At 40.6% G+C, this 25,194-nt stretch overlaps 1 protein-coding gene across 6 annotated transcripts in view; it reads right to left on the reverse strand.

Annotated features, from left to right (window-relative positions):
• PCNT (pericentrin) overlaps nt 1-25,194 on the reverse strand; it is a 228,556-nt gene that overhangs the window by 38,312 nt on the left and 165,050 nt on the right. For all 6 annotated transcript variants that reach the window (XM_073306956.1, XM_073306953.2, XM_073306954.2 and 3 more), the window contains 7 exons: nt 20,539-20,709; nt 15,408-16,541; nt 12,951-13,112; nt 9,864-10,424; nt 7,571-7,673; nt 4,116-4,270; nt 79-273 (listed from right to left, as the gene is read on the reverse strand). In XM_073306956.1, coding sequence (XP_073163057.1) covers nt 79-273; nt 4,116-4,270; nt 7,571-7,673; nt 9,864-10,424; nt 12,951-13,112; nt 15,408-16,541; nt 20,539-20,709 — 2,481 coding nt within the window. The remainder of the gene's footprint in view (nt 1-78; nt 274-4,115; nt 4,271-7,570; nt 7,674-9,863; nt 10,425-12,950; nt 13,113-15,407; nt 16,542-20,538; nt 20,710-25,194) is intronic.

The raw sequence follows: 25,194 nt of genomic DNA on the forward strand, positions 1-25,194 counted from the left end.
GAGTACATTTATTAGCATCTATACAAAAAAACAGGCAACTTATTTTAAAGGAGGTGCAACACACTTTATCCTGGATACCTTGTCTCCTCTATCTTCCACTTTGCTAAGGTAATCCTTCAATGATTGTATTGCATCCAGCAAGGTTAGTCCTTCTTTTTGCCATCCCTCAGCTGCTGCAGACTGCTGAATGCTTTTTTGATCACTAAGAGAAAAGGGATGTTCTGACAAAGCCAGTATTCTGTGGCTGTCCTCGTACACCATCTTCAGCACAGACTGAAAAGGGACAAAACATTTTGTATAAACTGATGTTATAGTACCAACAGAATCTAAAATGCTAAAAGATCCAAAAAACGTTTTGGAATTCATGTTTCTGCAAATTAAGTTTAAATGTGATCTTATATTCAGAGTGTTTTCTAGCAGAAGGAGCTGTCTGCACTATAAACTTTAAACAAAAACACACAGATGAAACAGAAAAAATAAATATAAATAAAAATATAATATAGATTGTAAGTTAAGAAGAGGAGGTTACTCACCTGTAACTGGAGGTTCTTCGAGATGTGTGGTCCCTGTGTATATTCCACACTTGGGGGCATATGAACACCATACACCAATGCCCATTAAGCAACATGTGCGTTGTGTCCCCTTGTGCTCCCAGCCAAGAGTATTATACATTGTGTGGGTCAACGCCTCTCCAATCTCTCTCTTACTGTCCTAGAATGTAGTCCGAAGCAGAGGGTAGTGAAATACGGATAGGGGCCACACATCTTGAAGACTCTCCACTTACACAAGTAAGGAACCTTCTCGTCGTCGTCGTCTTTGAGCGATGGTCCCAATGTGCATTCTACATGTGGGTGACTCGCGAGCAGTGATCAGAGCAGAGGTGGGTGCAAGGATGCCAACAGAAGGGCAGTCCTCAGAACCGCCTGGCCATCTGCTGTGCCTGTAGCTGCCACTTGTGCAATGACATTGTGCATTGTGAAGATGTGGATGGAGTGCCAGGTGGCTGCACGACAGATGTCTTGCCGAGACACATCAGCTAGTGAGGCTGATATGGCGGCTTGTGCTCACATAAAGTGAGTAGTAACTCTATCAAGTGGGGGTATGGCAGATTGGTTGTAGCATTCTCGGATGCACACAAACTCATTTGGAGAATGAACTTCTGCCAATCTGTACAGAAGTAGAGTTTAATGAAATAATTTACTTTGAATGTTTACTGGCTGCTAATTTGTTGTTGTTGTCAGTTCAGACTTGGTCCCTAGGGCAGCTAACACAAGCAACAGCCAACTTTCCAACAATTTTCAGGCAGCATAGTGTCTACACCTAACATGAATGTCCCTCCTACCCACTAGCAACTGTACTCTTAGTTATTAGTACAGCTTCCACCGATATCGTAGAATACAATTAATGGCCTAGACTAGTGCATTTTGCTGCAAGGCATGCCATGTGCCTACGTGACTTAGATGAAAAATATTCACAAACTTGGTGAATATTTCAAAAACAACAAAGGAAATTTCTGGCAATAAACCAAAATTTATTAAATCTGTTCTCATATAATTAACCCCTATTGTTACTAGATGACATCTGGGGTCCAGTGAAATGAGTCATGAAACTAGATGTGATGGTCTCAACTTAATTTAACACATTACACAAAAACAGCATCCCCAAAACATTTACAGCCTTAACAAGCCAAACACCGGTAATTGTTTCCGGTGTAATTATCAGGCTGAAACATCTTTCTCAACATGAATTCCGTGCCTCCAAACTATTATATGATGTACAGATGTTTCCTTGTCTCATTCCAGGGAAGGTCACTTAAAATTTAAAATAAATACTTTTATAGATTATATTAATTAGAAATATCCTACCCTGGATATAGAGATATGGGTAGTTGCAACTCACTTTTGGAACATTAATATAAGCAATTTAGAAGTATAAATATTTAAAACAATTAATACATGCATCTAAATCTCTAGCTCCTCCAGTGGGTCCCATACCACTACCACTGAAGAACCAACAGAAGCTCCTGCAGCTGAGAGTCTCTCTTCTGAATAAAAGAACAGGTCCAAGGAGGTACATACCCATAACCATAAATGGCAAGCTATCCTTGCCTATTCCCTTCAGAGTCCCCAGCTGAGGTTGATCAATCTTTGATCTGCTAGGAGAGGGGAGGATGGAATAGACTGATAGATCCCACACTACCTATATGAGAGTATTTAGGCACCAAAACTTAAATCCAGTGAGTTAACTTCATGAGAGCCTGAGCGCAATAGTGTGCTCCATATAATGGACTCCCTCTGTTTGAGAAAGGGAAATGTTTCTTAACTGGTGATTTTCTTTCTTCACATTCTTCTACGTCAGTTCACATTTTGTTTATAGTTCCTCACATCCAACAGATGGAGGCAGAAAGAATGGTTATTTCCTTTGTACAGTAACTGAAGTTTGAAATGTGTAGTCCCTATGTGCATTCCACTTGAGGTGCAATGTACTCCATGGGCCTGAGACTGAAAGATTTTTCATTAGCAGTGTTAGATGTGCCCTTTTCCTCCTTGGCCTCCCAGCCAAAGGTGTAAGGAGCAGGGCAGAATGGACCAAGTGCCTCTCCAATTCTTCATCTATCACGAATAATCTTAGGATAAGGATCTGAAGCAGAGGGAAAGGAGGGTAGCTAGCGGAATACAGATAGGGATCACAATCTTAAGGAACTCCATTTACTGTAAAAGGTAAGTAACCATTCTTCCTTTGGGTGATGGTCCCCATGCGTTTTCCACTTGAGGTGACTCACAAGAAGTATTCATCAAGGAGGAGGGTGCAAGAAACTGACTGAAGGACTGATCTGCCAAAGGAGGCATCTGCTGTTGAAGCCTGCACCAGGGCGTAACACCTCACAAAGGAACACATGTAGCCTCCTTTTGTTGCTCTACAGACCACTAGTAGAGGAATGTCTCGCAGTATCCACAAAAAGAACAGGAGGACTTGTGGCACCTTAGAGACTAACACATTTATTTGAGCATAAGCTTTCGTGAGCTACAGCTCACTTCATCGGATGCATTCAGTGGAAAATATAAAATCTCCCCACTATATTTTCCACTGAATGCATCCGATGAAGTGAGCTGTAGCTCACGAAAGCTCATGCTCAAATAAATTGGTTCGTCTCTAAGGTGCCACAAGTCCTCCTGTTCTTTTTGCGAATACAGACTAACACGGCTGTTACTCTGAAACTAGTTCAGATGGAATTCTGACATCTCCTTCAGAATGAACTTAGGATATAGCCACGTATGGAGGGGGGTCTACCATGAGAGCTCCTAGCTCTCCTACACTCTTCGCCGAGGAACTGCTTAACCCCCATCTCTCAACCAATGGGATGCTTCCCCTCTCTCTGCAGGCACTGGAGACTGTTGAGTACTATTGCTAATGCCCTGGCACCAGACCCTGTCCTCAAGTTCCATCCATCATTTTTAATGCCTCCAACAGTGAAAATGGTCTTCAATTAGCACATCTCCTGCTGCAGATTTCTGCCTGTATTTCCACCATTTTTTAGAGTAACAGGCAGACTTTGCTACCGCAAGCCTGCCTCTGGCCTTGGGAGTAACTGGATCTGTGAGGTGTTTTCACTCCCTGGGCCCCCGGTACAACACTTTGCTATGGGGCTTCCCCATCAGGATAGCAAAGCAGCCAAGAAAACATCACACTAAATCTAAGGAGACGTTTATTCTGTGAACCAGCTTTTTCTGGAGTCTGAGAACAAATGATGCCCCACTGCTACCAGCTGGCACATGTACCACCAGGATGTGACACTCAAAATCAGACTAGCATGTTGGGGCATCACCCCACTTCAATGAATGTAGCTGTGACTCCACCATGGAAAGGCAAGACAAAGAGCAGTAAACCTCGTCCTAGAGAGAGCCAGGGGAAGGAGAGAGATGGGAAGGGAAAGGAGGATGACCTTACTGCAGCCAGCTCAAGAGGTAAAGGATTAGTGAACATATACGGGGTAATGAATTAAGCAGTTGACTTATAGCTAACAGCTTTATAGAATTTATATTTCCTAGTGTTTTGGTTTAAGGTGAAAGACCACAACCAGTTCCTAGTATACTGGCTTTCCTACTACATATTACCTTCAGTTGTGGTGAAATCGTTTCTTTTTCTTTCACCGGGTCCATTGCATCTTGAAATATTCCACAGTACTGCAGATAAGCCATGAAACTAGCATCCAGGTGTTCAGTTGGTTCTAGCTCCTGATTAAGTTTAGCTGCCAAATCTGAACTAGTATCTGAAAACAAACACGAAACAGTATTACAGATTGAACCAATCTGTTGTAGTACAACCATAAAAGCAGTGGACACAAAATAATAGATTCCATAGTCAAAAGTTAGAGATGCTGTTGTAGCGTGCAATAGGCAAGATATGCCTTGAATGATTAATAGCTACAGATTCCTTCTGGCTCTCAATAATTAGAAAAGTTGTCCACTTCTGTTTATCCCAAAACAGAATCCACCTATGATGATGATAAGAAAATGGTTCGCATCACAAGAGATGCTTTATCTAAGGAACTTACAGATCAGCCAAAGTCAGGAGTTCCTCTCTCCAAAAACAGAAATAAAAATGGCTAAATAAGAGTATGGTTAATCCTCTAGGCAAGAATCTCTCAGAACTTGCGTATGGATAAAACCCTCTAAACAGAACTCCAAGTAACCATCCTGCTTTACTATTCAAAGTGGCCCACTGCACATTTGTGAGTGGGATAGCAGAAAATTAAGCAAACTAGATATGACTGGCTATAAGACTGAAGATCAAATTGGGCAAACTGCCTGTTACTCCAAGAAATCCAAACCACGTCTTTACCCCAAATTACAAACCATACATGGTTTTCCTTGTAAATCAAATATACCATGGATAATCTGTCCTTCTCCCCAAATTAGAAGTGCACATTCACTTGCCTTGTGAGTCAAATCTACGTACTTCAATATGTGGATAATGTCTCTTGTTCTATTTTAAGTAATAAATAATGTGAAATGCTTATGTGCAACCAAATATATGGAGTATATCCTCCAAATTTAGAAGATAAGGGATTTTACTGGTTTTCACTCTAAACAATTGTTGTATTCTAAAAGTATTAATTGTTTGACACAAGGCAGAAGGAATGATGGAAGATATAAGAACCAGGGTATAACTTTGGAATATTAAGAGAAATTGCTTAAAAGGGGGGATCCCAATTAATAGTAGAGTCTAACAATGAAATACAATCCTTGAAATGGATCAAATGTAAAAAGCCTCCGATAAGAAAAAGGACTGGATTAAAGAAATTTGTTATACACCAAAATCATCTACTGGATACCAATGGAAGCAGGAGAGAAACTAAGAGTACGTCTACACTGCAACATAAGCTCCGGGTTCACACTCCGGCTTTAGCCTAACCCCCCTTCCATCCAGAGAGAGAGTCCAAGCCTGAGTCAAGTCATGACCCAGGGTTTAAGCCCTATTGATTTGCAGTGTGGACACAGCCCCATTTGACTCATGCTCTGGGAGTCCACCAAAAGTATCCTACGGACCAACTTTCTTTGTCCTCTGGAGAGTCATGTTTTCCCAACTGCACCATGAACATAGGGTTAAAGTGGCCACATTTTGGGAGAGTGCTAGGAAGTCTGGAATATGGATGGTTGGACTTCTGCCTGCATAATGGAGTGTAGACGCTGGACCTCCAGGTTGGGACCCGGGTTCAACAATTCCTAAGTTGGAGTTAAAAAAAAAGCGTATACGCTCAAGCCCTAGGTTAACAAACCCCAGGGTCTGCTAACTTGAGTTCTAGTAACCCTGGGCTTATGTTGCAGTGTAGATATACCCTCTGCAAGCTGAAATCTGAGTACGCACATGACACATGTCCAACAGGATTCAGAAGGTGGTCCTCTCCAACAAGACAGGACACTAGGGTACATAAACTGAAGTCATCATGCACTCAAGAGAGTTGATTGGCCCCAACAAGAAGCTGCACAATCCTAAGTACAACCGACACCTGGACCAGCCATGTGGAAAGAACTCTTTCCCCCATCCCAGGGTTAACAGGATAAAAAGTGGTGAGATTTCATTTTAAAGATTGTGTTTCCCCTTCTATAATAAAAGTAACTGAAGGTTATCTTTCTGAGCCTAGACTCTCTAATGAGACCTCCAGCAACCATAGTTTAGATTTTAACTCCTTTATAAGACCAAGCAAATTAGCCTAGAAGACATTGAAAACAATACCTTTAAGCAATTGCTTTTAATATTCTAAACTTGTCCCTTTTGGGCCAATCTAGTCAAAGAGTAGCAACTTCCCTCTTAAAAGCACCTAAAAAGACAAGGGCATCCTCAGAAGTGCAATACGTGTTAGGAAGGGCGAATTTATGATCATAAGTAAATGTAATAAGAAATCTTGACAATTTGCATTGTTACTTGATATAACAACTGCTGAGACTCAACTCTGGTCTGTGATAACTGTTTGCAAAACTATCGTGGTTGTCATGCATGCCTAGAACATTACTTGTTGTCTGCACTTCCGTGGTGAACTGTTGACTGTACACTAATGTGGTTCTGAGTGAATTAATAAATTGTTGTTTTGTTAAGAATAAGCTAGTGTCTTGATTGGAAAAAATACTGTGCAAGTTAAAAGCTGATCTAAAAAGAACCCACCAGTAAAACTAGTGTGCTAACACTCCCTGGATTCAATAAAAAGGGGTTATTCTATTAACACCTATCCAACTGGCAAACCTATGTTGTTAGGTTTCCGCTTTAAAATGTAATTGGCACCTTGGCAAATTCATAAAAATGTATCCCCTTTCACACTTATATAGGTAAGCCCCTAAGCTTTACTGGAGGGGTTCCCAAACTTGGTTCGCAGCTTGTTCAGGGTAAGCCCCTGGCGGGCCGCAAGACGCTTTGTTTACCTGAGCATCCACAGTTACAGCTGCTTGCAGCTCCCAGTGGTCGCAGTTGCACGAACCAAGTTTGGGAACCCCTGCTTTACTCGTATAAATAAATCATTGAGAACCCAAAACTACTACTACTGATTTTAAATATTTCAGTCTGGGAGAACCAACAGCCAAATGTAAGTTTCATTCAGGGTGTTTCTAGATTAGAAGAGTGTGTGAAGATTGGGTCAGGATGTATTAACCAGTTCCACCCTAATCATGATCTTTTCCCTACCATAAATGCAGTTTCACATTCTTTTCCTCAATTTAGCTAGTTGAGATCAACCCGGGATAGGTCTCAACCAACTGAATCAAGGTGAAAAGTGTTAACTTGGATTTATGCTAGGGAAAAGGTCATGATTAGATTGTGACTAGCTAAAACACCCTGACCTCTTTCTAGCATAGACAAGGTAAGACGACATGGGAAGGAACCAAGACACTGTTCATTAATTCAGTATTCAACTACTTTTCTAAACAGTCACAATATCTGAAATAGGTTATTTTCTTCACCTCAAAGAGATACAAAAGTGAAAGAAAATACTTCTATTGATATATTTTGGGTCTCACTTACTGAAGTTATCATACAAGCAAAATGAGTTATACATGAACTAATAGAAATTAAGACTCACTGCTGACATATCCATCACTTGCCCCCTCTAGACCAGACATTGTTGATCGTAGGTCATCTTGTGAATCAGATGGAGTTAAAGTGAAGTCATCAACATCTCTCACCTGTTAAAAACAGTATATACACAACATGAATCAGAATCAGGAGACATTTCTGGCCCTAATGGATCCAGCTGCACACTCCTTACTATTTAAAATCACCACTAAATAACTAAGTTATTACAAAACGTCAAATCAGTTATTGCATTTATGGTTGTAAACACCGTAGTTAAGGCTACGTACAGAGTTCCTTTGGAAGCTTCTTCCGCCCATTTTCACTTATTTCTAATGGTCATAAAAATGTCCCTTTAGGGTTGAAGTTCTCTATGCTTGGTCACAGCCAATGTGAATTTTTTGGGAAAATTTTGAGGGAAACCCTTCAGCTACTTTTCAGTTATGGGAGAATTGGGGAAACTAGTATATTAAAAGGATATTTTTACTCTTCTGTTACACAAAATGTTGAAGAAATGCCTTCTTTTTGTGAGGGCAGAGAGGATATGAAAGATAAGTTATAAGTGACTGAAAAAATACCTCTGATGACACTCAGTAGGGGCATTAGCGGAGATGTGATCAGTCTCTTGTGAAATCCTGCTCACTGTGCGAGCATAATTAGAGCAAGGCAAGTTCTACATTCTTCCTGCCAGGGGCCAGATAATGGCAGGGGCTACTCTACTCCTAGGACAGTCTCATGAGTGAAACTGTAAAATGTTTAACCGAAATTTCACATTTAAAGTCTTTGGAACTGTTGCAGGATTAACCAAACTTTAAACTTTCATTTAAAGAAAAACAGTTATTTTTCTGCTGGCAAAAAGTACGTTCTGCTGTGTAATTACCATTCAATTACTATACATTCAGTTAAGTATTAAATCTTCATTAAAAACTCAAAAAGCATTCAAATGCTTATTAAGAGATTGTTGATGAACATTTTCAAGGAAGAATGGTCTTAGGGGTATGGTACTGGACTGGGATTCAAGAGGTCTCAGTTCAAACCCCAGTGTTGCCACTGGCATCCTGGGTGACCTGGGAGTCTTTCCACTGATTTGAATAGACATCGCATCAGGCTTTCTGTATCTCAGCTCCCCATCTGCAAAATGGGGATAATATTTCTTTTCAGCCACCCTTTGCCTGACCTGCCTTGTCTATTTAGATTGTAAGCACTTCAGGACAGGGACTCTCTCTTACTAGTGCATGTAGAGCATGCCAACCATAATCAATACTGAAGCCTTTAGGCATTATTGTAATACTATCAATAATGAATTATAAACTCTACCAAAAGCAACTTCCTGCAGTATTCACAGCTGAGGCTGTGGTAGGTTGTCTAATGCTGAGGGCTGGGTCTGTGGTGAGATTTCACTGCACCGAGTGGTGGGAGGGAGGTATATGTTTATCAGTATCACACTACAGTTTCCAATAGACTCTGTACATTACAACTCAGTAGACACATAATTGTAACCACTCCTCCAAGAGGAAAGCATGAATACATATAGAAGGTAATATATAAGCTATTTAGAGCAGAGTCTTTAACTTTTAATGCAATTGCACAGAGCCTAGAACACTACTGGCACCACTGTAATATAAATAACACTGCCTTTAAAAAAATCAATTACCATGATAATTTGGGAAGAGACACCTTAAACAAAACCGATCTTTTAAAAACTGAGGAAAAATATTCACGTGCAGACAATTGTTGCAGTAAGTTGAAGACTCCCATGACAACATGTAAACACTTCACTGAGTGCCATTAATTACAAGCGGAATTTCATCCCAACAGTCACATTACTTTACCGTGGCCTTCAATTTTGAATTGCCATGCCTAACACACCGAGTCCCTTCTCCCTGAACTTTCTGAAGCTGCCAGGATACCATGAATGCTCCAAAAGTTCCAAAATAAAACCCACACTCCATTGCCATTATTTATATTGCAGCACCAATCTACAGTGACGTCGAAAGAAAGCCTCTACCTTGAGGGGCTTACAGTTCAATCTAGTTTTCAGAAAACGAATGTCACTTACAGAGAGCCGTGATAAAATGATGTTTCAATACAGCCTAAAGCATGCTTCACTGTCTCCAACCAGGAGATGAACACATAAAAGATACCTGCTATGACACAGTATCTATTTTTCTTGATGTATACTTACGAATATTAGTTTCCATGGGAACACACAGAGCACATGACCCAGCAATAAAAACTTATTGGTGGAGGGATGGGAAGGAAGGATCTCACATTTAATATTTTTAAAAAACCCTGATAATTACCAGAATCCTTTTTTCCATATTTTGGTACTCAGCAATAGAGTAGGTACTTTCAGAGAAAGCTGGAGACTTTAAATCTAGTCTGGCCACTGCTTCCTCATTGGTATTAGCATACAGACTTTGATATCCCAACAGTCCAGGGGTGTCTCCTTGTACGACAGAGGATTTGTTGTGCTTCATTTCAAAGTCTGTGCTGTGTACACTATCAACTTCTGAGAAGGGTGTTAAGTGAAGACTTGGTTGAAGTTCTATGCTTGTCTCCTGCTTTCTCACAATCTCAGGTGAGTCCCATGAAGTCATATCCATGACTAAACATTTAAAGTCCTTGGGTGTCTCTTTAGCATGCTCTGTGTTTTGTGAAAGGTTGTTCAACTTGCATTTCATTGAGTCTGGATTTTGATGAAATTCCAAGATTTGCTGACAGTGCTTTTTCAGATCTTGCAGCTCTCTGGCCTTGTCTGTCATCTCTGCTTCCTGAGTCAGAAGCGTCTCTTGCAGTTGCTTAATCTGAGTTTTTAGATTTCTGCTGTGAGTCTTCAAGTCAGCTATAGCTTCATCTTTCTCCTAGAGTGAAACAACACACATACCCATCAATTTTCTGTTTCCTGAATTCAAATAAAAGTTCCCACAAGTGCAAATAATATTCAGCTTCTGAGAAGATTCTTTTAAAACAAAATATCCAATTTGTTATTAATCCTTGCTATGATTATAAGAACTCAGAAATAATTCAACATACTTCCTCATGACAGTTTGGCCTTTCTTTTACCTCCAAGCCAAGATAAATGAATGCATCTAACTCTTCAGAATAGCTACTGTAGTAAAACAAAAACATTTAATACAGATTATATTAGTACACTACACAACAGCAATGTGTAAAGTAAACTATTAATGTAAATTTTTTAAATTACTTCCCTTTTGGGTTTCACTGGTATAGTTAAATGTAGCTGGCCAAGTTGTTTTTCGTTTTTTTTTTAAACAGAGACATCAAAACACATTACCATTGGTATATGGGACATCTCCACTGAAGCAGGGCTTTTGCTGGAAAAGAGGGATTTTCCCATCCACTTCTACAGAACTGAACTATTCATTTAAAAAATTAAATTTATCCCTTGTAGTTGTGAAGATTATATTCATTTGACATTAGGAAGGTTAACGAATGCAGTGTTCTTTTTCTGAACACAAGTTGCTAAGAAGGTGTACAAAAGAATAGAACAAGCTTGTAGGGACAAAACCAGAAAAGATAAGGCACAAAATAAGTTACACCCTAGCAAGGGACATAAAAAGCAATGTGAAGCGGTTCTTTAAATACATTACAAGCAAGAGAATGACAAAGGAAAGTGAAGGTCCTCCACTTAGCGGGGAAGGAAAGCTAATAACTGATGACATCAAAAAAGCTGAGGTGTTTAATTACTATTTTGCTTCAGCCCTCAATAAAAAGATTAATGGTGATCAGATACTCAACACAAATAGTATTAACAACAATGGAGATGGAATACAAGCCAAAATAGGGAAAGGACAGGTTAAGGAATATTTAAATATGATAAGATGTATTCAAGCCTGAAGAAATTCATCGTAGGGTACTTAAGGAACTAGCTGAAGCACTCTTGGCACCATTAGAATTATCCTGAAAAATTCATGATGGACAGGTGAGATCCCAGAGGACCGGACAAAGGCAAACATCAGACCTATCTTTAAAAAGGGAAACAAAGAGGACTCCAGAAATTACAGACCTGTCAGCCTAACTTTGATACCTGGAACGATACTGGAACAAATTATAAAACAATCAATTTGTAAGCCACCAGAGGGTAACAGGGTCATAAGGAATAGCCGGCATGGATCTGTCAAGAACAAATCATGCCAAATCAAATTTCCTTCTTTGACATGGTTCCTGGCCTAGTGGATGGAAAGAAGCAGTAAACATGATAGATCTTGATTTTAGTAAGGCTTTTGACACAATCTTACATGACATTCGGACAGTGATTAATTGTTCCCCATGTCCACAGAAGGTAGAACAAGAAGTAATCAGCTTAATCTGCAGCAAGGGAGATTTAGGTTAGATATTAGGGAAAACTTTTTAACTATAAGAGTAATTACATTCTAGAACAGGCTTCCAAGGGAGGTTTTGGAATAGTCAACACTGGAGGTTTTTAAGAATAGGTTGGACAAAAACCTACCATGGATTGTCTAAGTGTACTTGGTCCTGCCTCACCACACCAGGCTGCACTTGATGACTTTTTGATGTCCCTTCTAGTCCTAGTTTCTATGATTCGATGCTCCTGTCATGAAACTGCCCTGAGGCTCAAATCCTCAGCCAAGTGCACAGCCAGTCTGTGCACAGTGCAGTTGCTCTGAGGTTTGGAAGCAGTGCTACCCCCACAAGCTTCTCTAACCGCCAATCTAGCCTCTTGGCTACAGTAGTATCTATGCCACTTCCATCCACACTGTGGCAGAAACTGATGAATCCACGTAGTGGTGGACCCACCAACCTTGCCCCCAAATTTTAGTTCTGCAGTAGTCCACAGAGAACACGTGCACAGCAGCATACAGCATGTCAGCCATCCCCAGACCCTTACACACCTCTTACCAGCCACATGAACACACAGTACATGTACTTCAAGCAATGGCAAGGAAGTTAAGTATTCTGGCTCGTAACCTACTGGATGATTTCTCAACAGCTTCCTGAGCCAGTAGAACTGAACCTTCTAGTGTCATACTGAATCTGACCCATCATCTTTCTAGCCTTCTATATTTATAATAGTAGCTTCTAAAAATACTACAATTATGAATAAGTAAGTACTAAAGGATATATACAATATACAAAAAGCATTAACATGAAGAATACAGACAACTTGTAGACATATGAACAGTACTTCAGTCTTTATGGTCTGAGATTCTATAGATCTCATTTCCAACATTGACATTTGGATCTTATTTCTATCTGAAGCCTTTGCTTTAATGACCAGGACTCAAAGCTTCTCTTTGAAACCACTTTAATATTAACAATTGGAGAAAATTGGCAATGATGAAAAATGTGCCAAATTAGCTCTCAGTCCCTTTCACCCCATCACTACCATTACTATTCCAACATACCTTTATGTTCTCCAGTATTTTACCAGTCTGTTCTTCACTTAATTCTAATTCCTTTTTCACACAGGCTAATTCAGACTTAAGTTCTTCCTGATGCAATGTCATCTTTGTGATTAGATCTTTGTGGTTTTCTGAAGTGTTTGTTGCCTCTAACTGTACTAGAATCTGTAAAAGAAAAAACAATTGTAGGTTGCTCTTTTAGAAAGTGAGCCATTTCCACGTTGGTGGACTTCATTCTGTCAGTTTTGGAATTCCTATCCAAGCATCAACTACAATAATTGTCATTTTAAAAGTATGAGCTCCCGTAAGCAACGTTTCTATAGAAGTGCTGATAACTTATGGGGTTTAAATAAAAACGTGTTTCAAGTTATTATTGTATGTGTTTATTTTACAGAAGGCAGAGAATGAGGACAGATGCACTTCACACACTAGGGGAGGATTTCACCACACAATCTTCAGCACAACCTGTGTGGTTCTACTTATAAATGCAGGTGTGTATTTAGTATTAGCACTGTACCATCAGCAATTTGAGCTTCTAGTAACATTAACCAATGACAATTTGAGATCAAATAATTCTATTCCTATTACAGGACAGCAGTATCAACACTGCCTTCCTTAATGTTGGTGCCAACAGAATACATATTTGCTATTTATTATATGACTCATTACAAGAAAGGTCTGAGGAGAAGTATAAAGCATATGTTCTAAGCATGGCTGTATATAACAATCACCCTCTTTAATGTTTTAAGAAGCTGAGTAAATGCAACATTTGGACAGGCCGTGTAGTCTAGGGATTAGGGCAACAGACTGAGCTCAGGCACATGGGTTTTCATCCTGGGTCTGTCACTAATCTGCTGTGTGACCCCTCTGTAAGGTCACTTCACCTCACTGTGCCTCTGTTTTCTCTCCCACCCTCTGTCTCTCTCATCTATTTGCACAGTAAGTCCTTTGCAACAATCATACATGTGCCTGTACAGTGCCTAGCACAATGGGGTACTGATCTCCATTAGGGCCTCTATCTACTGTAATACAAATAATTATAAAAACATTTGCTTTGCTTAAGGATTAATACTTTCTATAACCACTTAAGAAGGTGCAGACCCATTGTACAGAAGCACACATCTACAGATGAACAACATATATGTAAGTGATTTTAGGCAGTATTAGTATTTGTCTTGTCCAATGTGTACCTGAAGAAAACACGAACGCAACATCAGTGAAGTCTAACTAAATTCACTATTGCTACCTCAGTGATAAGCTACAAAAGCCTAACTAGTGAAATCACTCCAAATGTTAACAGAGTAATTTCTCAACTAATGAGCTACACACAGTTGTGATGTTTGCACTGTGAAGCAGCATGTGAAAGTAATATGATGTAACTATAATGTTCTATGACATCATGACAGGTGTGCATGCATGTTTTATATCAGTAATACTGTAATTAATGGTCATTTATTTTGCTTAAGTCTCAGCTGTTTTGCCCTGAATTGGACATTGCAGAGACTGTAATAATGCCAGAGAAGCGTTTTGCCTAATCCATGTAGAATAATTGGTATCTGGTCTAAAAAAGCCACTTTCCTGCCGTCCTGGCTAGGGACAAGTAATATGGTGTGAATGAGCAACTCTGGACTTTTATACAAGTATAGTTCTTTTGAAGTGGGCATCCTAAATCACAGAAAGGTTTCCTCCCCATGTGTGCATTCATACACCCAATCTCTCTCCCTCCGAGAGTGCTTAACCAGAGCAGGTTTGCTATGCATACTCTTGATACCACAAAGCACTCTTTGCTCTATTCCACCACCTTAGAGAAGCCTTAACCAGGCAGCAAATGTGTGCATAATTGGCACCTGCAGAGCAAAGCAGAATATGCTCCAGAGAAATGCTCTCCAGGTTAGGGCAGCTAATGAAATTAACGGAGATCAAATGATCTTTTCTGATTAACTGATTCTACACAGAGGGAGGAAAAGGGAACCTTGGTGATGTGTCCTCAGAATCTTTCAACTGTGTCAAATTTTAGAGGTGAGCTACCAAAAATATGTTTCTAAGTAGTTCTCAAAGACTACCAGAAAACAAGCATTCATTTATCAATGCTGATTTCCTTAGCTTATCTAGGTTGACACTATTGGTGCTCATAACATTTACCTTCACGCTTTATCAAAAGCCTGAATGGTGGAGGAAATCTATCACCATTGTAAATTTTATCCTTCGTGAAAGCACCAAATAGTTCAATCTACACATTTTAGGCAGTGACAGCCAACGGTCGCACTAGCATCACCACACCAGTGAATTTCATACTAGTTAGTGCCCAGTGTCAGAATAAAGTTTCTAATTTTACAAGTTAATAAGATCAGACAATAAATCTCTTAGACTTACCCAGAGAGATAAATACAAAATGTACAACATCAGAGCTGACTTGACTCTTCAACATTTAAAAAAAGTTGTTACAAAAATAATGCATACCAATTTATCACTTTGGGAAACTGAAGCTGCAAATGACTGATCAGCATTTGGTCCTCTCTCTTCTCCCAATTTCTCCATTCCATTTGTATGAACTTGAACCTCTCCTTCTTGTTTTAAGACCAGTTTATGAAGTTTAGCTTCTTGATCATTACTTTGTTCCTTTTCCTTGTAGGATTCCAGCTGTGAATAAAGGTCATCTCTTTCAGAACACAGGGCTTGGAGTTCTTTCAAAAATTCCTGGATCTGATCTTTCAATTTTGTAGCATTTGCTTGAAGTTCATCTATTTCTCTCTGGTAAACTACTTCTTTCTGATTCAGTGTTTGAACCTTGAAATCAAGCCTGGAGACTTCTGATTGAAGGGTATGAACTTCTTCAGCCTCAGTTTTCTGATGCAGATCCTTCTGTAACAGTTCACCTTCAAGCCTCACAATCTTTTCTGCTAGGTGCTGTAATTCAGCTGCCTCCACTACTCTCTGCTCTGCTACTGTCTTAATCTGCAAGTCGCTCTCTAAAAGAGTTGCTTCTCTCGCTCTCAGTGTATCTTCAAGCTCTTGAATGCGCGTGGACATGATCCCCATTTCACCATCTCTCTGAGAGAGGTGTGTTCTTAGAAGGCTATACTCCTCCTGAAATGCATCATACTGTATTCTTAGGGACGTTAACTCTGCCAAGTGCTGCCTTGAAGACTCCTGTACATTTTGAAGATTTTGTTCTAAAATTTCCACCTCCATTTTAAACTGAGATTCCTTCTCTTCAAGCAGCTGCTGCAGGGATTCTCGAGCAGTTGAGACAAGTTCTAATTCTTCCTGAAGCTCCTTCAGGTTGGAATGTAGCAACACAGTTTTCTTATTTTTATCTGAATGCTCCTGAAAATCTAGTGATCCTTTCTTCAATTCATTCTGAAGGTTCTCTACCTGCTCCTCCAACCGAAGCAGGTTAAGGTTATCTTGGCTGTCACTAACTTCATGACACACGGGTCCAAGTTGTACCAGCTCCTTTTGAAGCTTCTCAATTACTCCATGAAGCTGCTCTACCTCTTCTGCTTTATCCCTATGCAGTCTTTCCTGGTCACCACGAAGGTGCTCAACGAGTAACCTGAGTTCATCAATTTCAGATTTTCCGTTTTCCATGACCTGAGAGAAAAAACAAGACTGAAATGCCAATTGGTACACAGAGTTATTTCTGTTGAAGTATCAGAATTCCCACTACTTAAAAGTTCATTTACCAAAACAACATATGTGCAATTTCAGTTACTAGAACGACCTCATCTTCAAAGCAGCCAGTCAATAAAACAGATTTAATAAGGGCTAGGTTTGAAAACCTTACCAGGCATCTTGTAGCTAAAACACTAAGCTCCTTAACAGACATGAAAAAAGCCCCCACTCCCAAGAACAGTCCAGAGATAGTTCCCTGGTGAGAAGGCCAGTACATCCACTTCCCTCCCTCTCACAGCTGGAAAGGATGGGACCTCTCAGTTTCCCCAAAGAATGCTGTCCCTCAACCTGACTTGCAAGGACACCACCGTCCTGTCCCCGCAAAATGAAATCTTTCACAATAGCTTAATTAGTGTGAGAAGTTCGATTTTCCTTCCCCTTCTCGCAGCTGAAAAAGATGGACTTTGAATAGCAAAATATTTATTTTAAGTATTAGCATACCCACATAATGTATACGATATAATTACATACTACTCACTAGTGTTTTGAAAGGGGTTTTTGTTACATTTGATTTTTAAAAATTTAATGAAAATACATGTATTTTCAACAAATGCTTAATTCTAAGACTAAGAATTAAGCAGCTTCTCCCCTGAGCAGCATGTGCCATAAGAGAGTATACAGATAATAGCAACGCTGAGAAACCCACATTTGGGAGGGGAAGCTACTCCCTAAACACATCCATGTAGCCACCCCAAACTCTACTACAGTTTAAAATTGACAGCTGAACTCTGTACTACCAGGATACTTTTGTCAGGGGGGCATTAAGGGGGAAGAGAACAACTATTTAATGAACAATTCTCTCAGAGCAGCACATGTCATAATGCAACCTTCTGTGCAACAATTATTCCCTATTGCAGGTTTTTACAGATTATGGAGAAGATGTGGCAAGCTGTATTAACATTAGCATAGGGACCTGTGGTGGAGGAAGAAGGGGAGTGATCCCTTTGTTAAGGTTGACATCCGGGGGTCTAAGTTTTCCTATGGGTCTAGTCCCATTACACGTTTTGGTGGCCATGTTCACCTAGCCGTGCTACAATTCTGCCAGTCCACTCCTCTGTGAGAAGAGGATGGGTTGGAGCTATGCAACATCCTGAGCTGCAGAGATTTTCAAATATTTTCCTTTGAAATAAAAGGAAGAAATACATGGATCTATGTCAGCAACCTGATAAAATGGCAGCTAACTATTCGTAATTCATTAGCTGAAGTGATTACAGTTCAGTTCATCTTTAAATACCCCAATATTATCTCAAAAAAGTGGTACACTAGGACACATTTTAAAAAGCAATGTCCTGACAAAATGATTTTTTTGTGTGCGCGCCCCACATTTTGAGCCTCCAAAAGAGAAAATCACTCACAACTTTGGTCCTATAATAATATTGGGAACATAGTTAGCACGATGAGTGAATGAGCTTCATTGGGTATGCTCTCATTTATCCAAATGGCCTGGGGGACATCCAAAAGTTTTGTATAACTGAGTGATTGGCTAAACAGAAGTGCTATTTTGAGATGCAGTTTCACAACAGTTTATCAATGATCTGGATGATGGGATTAATCGCACCCTCAGCAAGTTCACAGGTGACACTAAGCTGGGGGGAGAGGTAGATAAGCTGGAGGGGAGGGATAGGGTCCAGAGTGATCTAGACAAATTGGAGGATTGGGCCAAAAGAAATCTGATGAGGTTTCACAAGGTCAAGTGCAGAGTCCTGCACTTAGGAAGGAAGAATCCCATGCACCGCTACAGGCTGGGGACCGACTGGCTAAGCAGCAGTTCTGCAGAAAAGGACCTGCGGATTGCAGTGGATGAAAAGCTGGATATGAGTCACCAGAGTGCCCTTGTTGTCAAGAAGGCCAGCCGCATATTGGGCTGTATTAGTAGGAGCATTGCCAGCAGATTAAGGGAAGTGATTATTCCCCTCTATTCCGCACTGGTGAGGACACCCCTGGAGTATTTCGTCCAGCTTTGGGCCCCCCACTACAGAAGGGATGTGGACAAATTGGAGAGTCCAGCAGAGGGCAATGAAAATGATTAGAGGGCTGGGGCATGTGACTTACGAGGAGAGGCTGAGGAAACTGGGGTTATTTAGTCTGCAGAAGAGAAGAGTGAGGGGGGATTTGATAGCAGCCTTCAACTACCTGAAGGGGGGATCCAAAGAGGATGGAGCTCAGCTATTCTCAGTGGTGGCAGGTGACAGAACAAGGAGCAATGGTCTCAAGTTGCAGCAGGGGGAGGTCTAGGTTGGATATTAGGAAACACTATTTCACTCGGAGGGTGGTGAAGCACTGGAATGGGTTACCTAGGGAGGTGGTGGCATCTCCATCCTTAGAAGTTTTTAAGGCCCGGCTTGACAAAGCCTTGGCTGAGATGATTTATTTGGTGTTGGTCCTGCTCTGAACAAGGGATTGGACTAGATGACCTCCTGAAGTCTCTTCCAACCCTAATATTCTATGATTCTATTATTCTAACGCAGCTTCCCCGCAACCACAACATTGCCCTTCAAAGCTGCTGTTGTAGCTGAAGCAGGATTAGGTCTCACTATCTGCTCAGAACCCATCATATGAATACATAGCACTAACAGGTGCTAAGAATTGAGACGTTATTAGCATGTGATTAACATAGGGAGACATCGGGGGGAGGGTGGACACTGGATTTGGATACCTAGGATTTTTGGATAAAGGGAATTTAGATAACTGGAACTATACTGTAATTAGTACTGCACGATTAAGTTTGTTATCCTTCAAGAAATTATTATTCTATAAACTATTATTTATCATTTCTATTATCGTAGTACTTAGAGACGCTGGCTGGAGATCAGGACCCCACTGTGTTAGGCAATGCCACCATCTTCCCTTACAGAGGGCAGATTAGGCTGAAAGGGGGCAAATTTTGGACTACACGGAAAATGGTTAGGTTGTATGGCAGAGTAAATATTATTTCTTTACTTTATTAATTTTGATTTAATATTTTAAGAGACACCAATCCCAGACTAAAAGAAAAGGAGGACTTGTGGCACCTTAGAGACTAACAAATGTATTTAAGCATAAGCTTTCGTGAGCTACAGCACTGACACCCATTAAATACAACCCATGATGATAAATAAAAGCAGCAGTAGGTCCCCCTCAAAAGCAGCCTGTCAATCAAATAACAAAACAAAATATCCACAATAGCAAATTCCCACTTCCACCGAGTCTCAAAAGGGATCCTTAAAAATGACCCTTCCTAAATGTGGTCTTGCCTATTTTGTAGTTGTGTTACTACATATGGCATGAAAAACCTTCACCAAAGACAGGAAATGACCAGAGAAGGACCGCATAACACAGGTGGTTAGAATTACAGTGGGATGTACGGAATTGATTGAGACAATCAGGAATTCCTGCCCTGGAAATTGAAGGCACATCTGTTTTTTTTTACCCCACTTGACACTACATAACAAGAGAACAAAAAATTAAAAAGGCAGTAAGTTAGAAATCAACAAAAGGAAATGTTTGTTTACTCCATTTATAATCACACAGTGGGACTGATGAGTACTGGAGCTCATGAAACTGAATATTGTGCCTTCGTATTTTTCATAAGTTTGATAATTGTGTGATTACTAACATCTGAAGTTACACAAATTACGGTAATAAAAGTTATCAAATCTCATGTTTCAGATTCCAGGCTAATGCCTGGTAGGGACAAGAAAGGAGCGCTCCCACTCCTGTGCACAGCACTGTGTAACAGTTTATAGGCTCTTCGCTTATTTTAACCCTCCGTCTGTAGCACTAGACGCTCCCTAAGGAAGTAACTCAATATGGGAAACTGTTTCTCCTGAAGACAGTAACAATACTAACATACTAATTATTTTTTTGAGGCAAAACATCGGATCTATTCCACCTGTAATACCACATACTCTCACTCCGTAACACCACTGTTTCTCACCTTATTATCTGTGGCACCATCCAGTTCACGCTGGAGTCTCTCAATCTGCTCATTCAAATGATCAATTTCTTGATTCTTTTCCTCAAGCAAAGCCTGTGGGAACTGCAAAACTGCTGATTCACTATTACCCACCTTCTGACTTTGCATCATGTGGAGTTTTGCTATGTCCTCCTGATTGAAAAAAGAAACAAATCTGGATCATAAAAGAACTATCCATCCCCCGTATAATATGAAGGCAAAACTGTGCTGATTTTAGTCAGTATTTGATTTTTAAGTCCTACAAACTCAAAACAGTTAACACTATAAGGCAGCCTCTTTCTGCTAAACTATTTTGATTACACCCTTACTACTGAAAAATTGATTTTCACCAATTCCCCTCCCTCTTTCTCCCCCCAGGAGATTTTTTTTTTTAAACTATGATTTCCATGGGATTTTTAAGTCCTTACTTCAAAGGACTAAGTTGCCAGGCTGAATTTTCCAGTTTTGAGGGAAAGTGTTGGACTATAAAATTGCCCAACTGACTGCTGATCAATTCTATAATGTGGAATATTTATTTAACATGGCTGTACAGGTCGGGAAATGAAAGCTCACATTAAATGCATTTTTTTAAAAAAGAACAGAATTTCATCAGTTTAATAAATACTATAGCAGTTTCACAAGAAATCAGCATTATAGTTATCAATGGATCGCTGTCAAACTGTTAAGGTATATTAGTGTGGTCCTGTAAAGGTCTGCCCCGGCTCCAGAACTATTAAATATTTTAATTAATGACTTGGATAATGGAGCAGAGAGCACACTTATAAAATCTGAGGATGACACCAAACTGTGTTGGGGTGGGTTGCAAGCACTTGGGAGGACAAGATTAGAATTCAAATAACCTTGACAAATTAGAGAATAGTTCTGAAATCAACAAGATGAAATTCAATAAAGATAAGTGCAAAGTACTTCACTTAGGAAGGAAAAATCAAATGCACAGCTACAAAAGAGGGAATTACTGGCTAGGCACTAATACTGAAGAAAAGGACCTAAGGGCTATCATGGATCACAAATTGAATATGACTCAACAGCATGATGCAATTGTGAAAAAAGCAAACATCGTCCTTGGGCATATTAACAGGAGTGTCAGATTTAAGACACAGGAGGCACTGGTGAGGCCCGAGCTGGAGTTCTGTGTCCAATTTTGGGGCCACACTTTAGGAAGGAGGTGGATAAAGTTCAGAGGAGAGCAACAAAAATTATCAGAGGTTTAGAAAACCTGACATGCGAGGAAAGGTTGAAAAAATTGGGCATGTTTAGTCTTATGAAAAGAGGACTGAAGGGGACATGATAAGTCTTCAATTTCGGGCTGATATAAACAAATTGATCATCAATTGTTCTCCATGTCCATTGAGAGTAGGACAAGTAGTAATGGACTTAATCTGCAGCAAAGGAGATTAAGGTAAAATATTAGGAAAAGGTTCCAACTCCAAAGATAGTCAAATACTAGAATAGGCTACCAAGGGAGGTTGTGGAATCCCCATCATTGCAGGTTTTTAAGAGCAGGTTAAACAAACACCTATCTGAGATGGTCTAGGTATACTCGGTCCTACCTCAAGGTGACAAGATGGACTAGATGGCCTCTTGAGGATCCTTCCAGCCCTACATTTCTAAAATTCTATGATGATAGTTTGTGTCAAAAGTAATTGAAATTACTACCAGAAATTGAGTTCTAAAAATGGTGGCAAACTATATAAACTCTGTATTTAAAAGAGAAGGTTACTCAGCTTGTGCAGTAAATGAAGTTCTCTGAGACGTGTGTTTTTGTGGGTGCTGGTGCATCCCGGCGCTGTCGATCGGCGATTTTAGGTAGCAGTGTCTGGTTGGGGCACGTGTGCGCAGTAGCAGTCTCGCGGCGCCACTGATGCCTCATGTAGCATGCACACACCCCAATCCCTTCCGTTCCGTCTCTACCATGGAGCGTTTAGCACATACTCCGAAGTAGAGGGGAGGAGGGTGGGAAGTGGAGCACCCACAGGGACACACATCTCGAAGAACTTCAGTTATCGCACAAGGTGAGTAACTTTCTCTTCTTTGAGTGCTGTCCCTGTGGGTGCTCCATTTTAGGTGAATGCAGAGCAGTGCCCTGACAAGGATGGAAGGCACTTTGGAGTTGCGTTCATTGCTGAGGCTAGTACAGCGAGGCCTAGTCTTGTGTCTCAACTTGAATTGAGTGTGATAGCATAATGATTTGTGAATGTGTGTTCAGATGCCCAGGTAGCTGCTCTGAATATGTCAAGAAAGGGCACATTGTGTAGAAATGCTATGGAAGTCGATAAGGCTCTTGTTGAGTGTGTTCTGATGCCCGGAGGAGCTTTTGTGTTGTGTAGTGAAGAGCACAGATGGATACAGCTAGATATCCATTTAGACAATCTTTGCATAGATATAGCAGATCCCTTTGATCATTCTGTTATTGACACAATGAGTCTGGAGGATTTTCGGAAGGGTTTTATTCTGTCCAGATAAAAGGCCAAGGCACGGTGGACATCTAGCGTGTGCAGGACCACCTCTTAGGTGTTATGTGGTTTAGGATGAAATGTAGGTAAGTGAATCGGCTGGTTGAACTGGAACGAGGACGATATTTTGGGCATAAATTTTGGATGTGTTCAAAGTGTCACTTTATCTCTGAAGAACATTGTGTATGGGGGGGAAGGGAGATGGGAGAACATGAGAGCCCCGATCTTGCTCACCTTTTGCACCTACATATTGGTGACCAGGAATGCCACTTTCACAGATAAGTGAAGTAATGAGCATGTGGCTAAAGGCTCAAATGGTGTTCTGTTTACACTTTTGAGCACGAGATGTAAATCCCATACTGGTGTTGGTTCACGGATGTTCGATACATATTGTGTATGCCCATTAAAAATCACTTAGTAATCAGATGAGCGAATATTGAGGTCCCTATTGATGGAAAGCTGTTATGTGCATGAGATGAACCTTCAGGAAAGTAGATATTCTAGAATTAGTGGGAGTGGTGCCTGGCTTGCAGATATTTGTTCGTTCTGGCACCATAGGAGGTAAGTAGTATGCATGCTATGTTTCTTGCTGTTTATTAACACTTGTACTTATTCCAAGCAGGTTAGTTCGTCGCATTGGAGCCATGCCTACAGGTGAAGTTTCGCCGGGTCCTGATGAAGGACTTGACCGTTGTCCTGCGAGAAAAGATTCGGTAAGCGAGGGAGAGTGAATGGTATGCAGATCGCCATGCATGTCAGGTAAGGAAACCAAGTCTGTCTGGGCCATGTTGGTACTATGAGTATTATGTTAGCCCTGTCAGTTCGTATTTTGTGTATTACTCTTGAGATTAGAGGTACTGGTGGGGATACATATAGGAAAGGAGGGTTACATTTGATGAGGAAAGCGTCCCCTGTGGATTGTTTCTCTCATCCTGCTCATGAGCAGAACTTTAGGCATTTCTTGTTTGCTGGCATCACAAACAGGTCTATGCGTGGGGATCCCCACTTGTGAAAAATATGATGTGTTATTCCGTCGTTCAGTTCCTGTTTGTGCTTTTGGAAAAAATGTCTGCTTAATGTGTCTGTCATTATATTCAGTCGACCCGGGAGGTAAGATGCTATAATAGTGATGTTGTGCTTTATGCACCAGTTCCATTGTTTTAAGGCCTCTGTGCATAAAGAGAGGGAATGTGCTCCACCCTGGCAGGTGATATAGAACATACACTCAATGTTGTCTGTCAGGATCCTTAATTGTTTTGTCTCGTATAAGGAGGAGGAAATGGAGGCATGCATTTCGGACTGTGCGTAATTAGAGTAGGTTTATGTGTAGATGTGTTCCTGTGGAGGACCATTTGCCCTGGGTGGTATGTTGGTTTAGGTGAGAACCCCATCCCATCAGTGAGGCATCTATTGTGATTTGGTATGGATGGCACATCCTGTTGAAATGGGAGCCATAGCAAACATTTGTTGGGTTTGTCCACCATTGTAGTGAATGTAAACCTTTGGGATTTGTGTGATTCTTTTGTTTAGGCTATTTTCCTGGAACATATACCAAGCTCAGCCATCTTTGAAGGCATTGCATGTGTAGCCTGGTGTGTTTGACAATGAAAGTGGTGGCTGCCTTGCGTCCCAAGAGTTGTAGGCAGGTTCGTGCAGACACGAACAGTCTGAGACCACGGGCAGTCTGAGACCACCGATATGATAGAAGTAATTGCTATGAATCGGGTCAGTGGTAGTGACGCTTTGGCCGCAACTGAGTCCAGGTGCACTCCTGTGAAATCTAATTGTTGTACTGGGATAAGGGTAGATTTCTTTTAGTTGATTTGAAGCCCCAGGGAGTGAAAGAGAGATGGTTTGCCGGGTGCTTCATGCAGTCTCTGTCAAAGTGGTGCCTCTAAGTAGGCAATCATCCAAGTATGGGAATATCAAGATTCCCTGTCTGCATAAATGAGCTGCTACTACTGTTACCATTTTGGTGAAGACTTATGGAGCTATCAACAGTCCCAATGGTAGTACTCTATATTGGAAGTGGTCTTGTCCCACTGTGAATCGTAGGAAAGGTCTGTGAGCAGGATGAATGGTAATACGGAAATATGCATCTTATAGGTTGAGGGCTGAAAACCAGTCTCCCTCTTCCAGCACAGGGATTATCGACTTCAGGGTG

Source organism: Lepidochelys kempii, chromosome 11, assembly GCF_965140285.1.
Source record: "Lepidochelys kempii isolate rLepKem1 chromosome 11, rLepKem1.hap1, whole genome shotgun sequence".
Classification (NCBI taxonomy): domain Eukaryota; kingdom Metazoa; phylum Chordata; order Testudines; family Cheloniidae; genus Lepidochelys; species Lepidochelys kempii.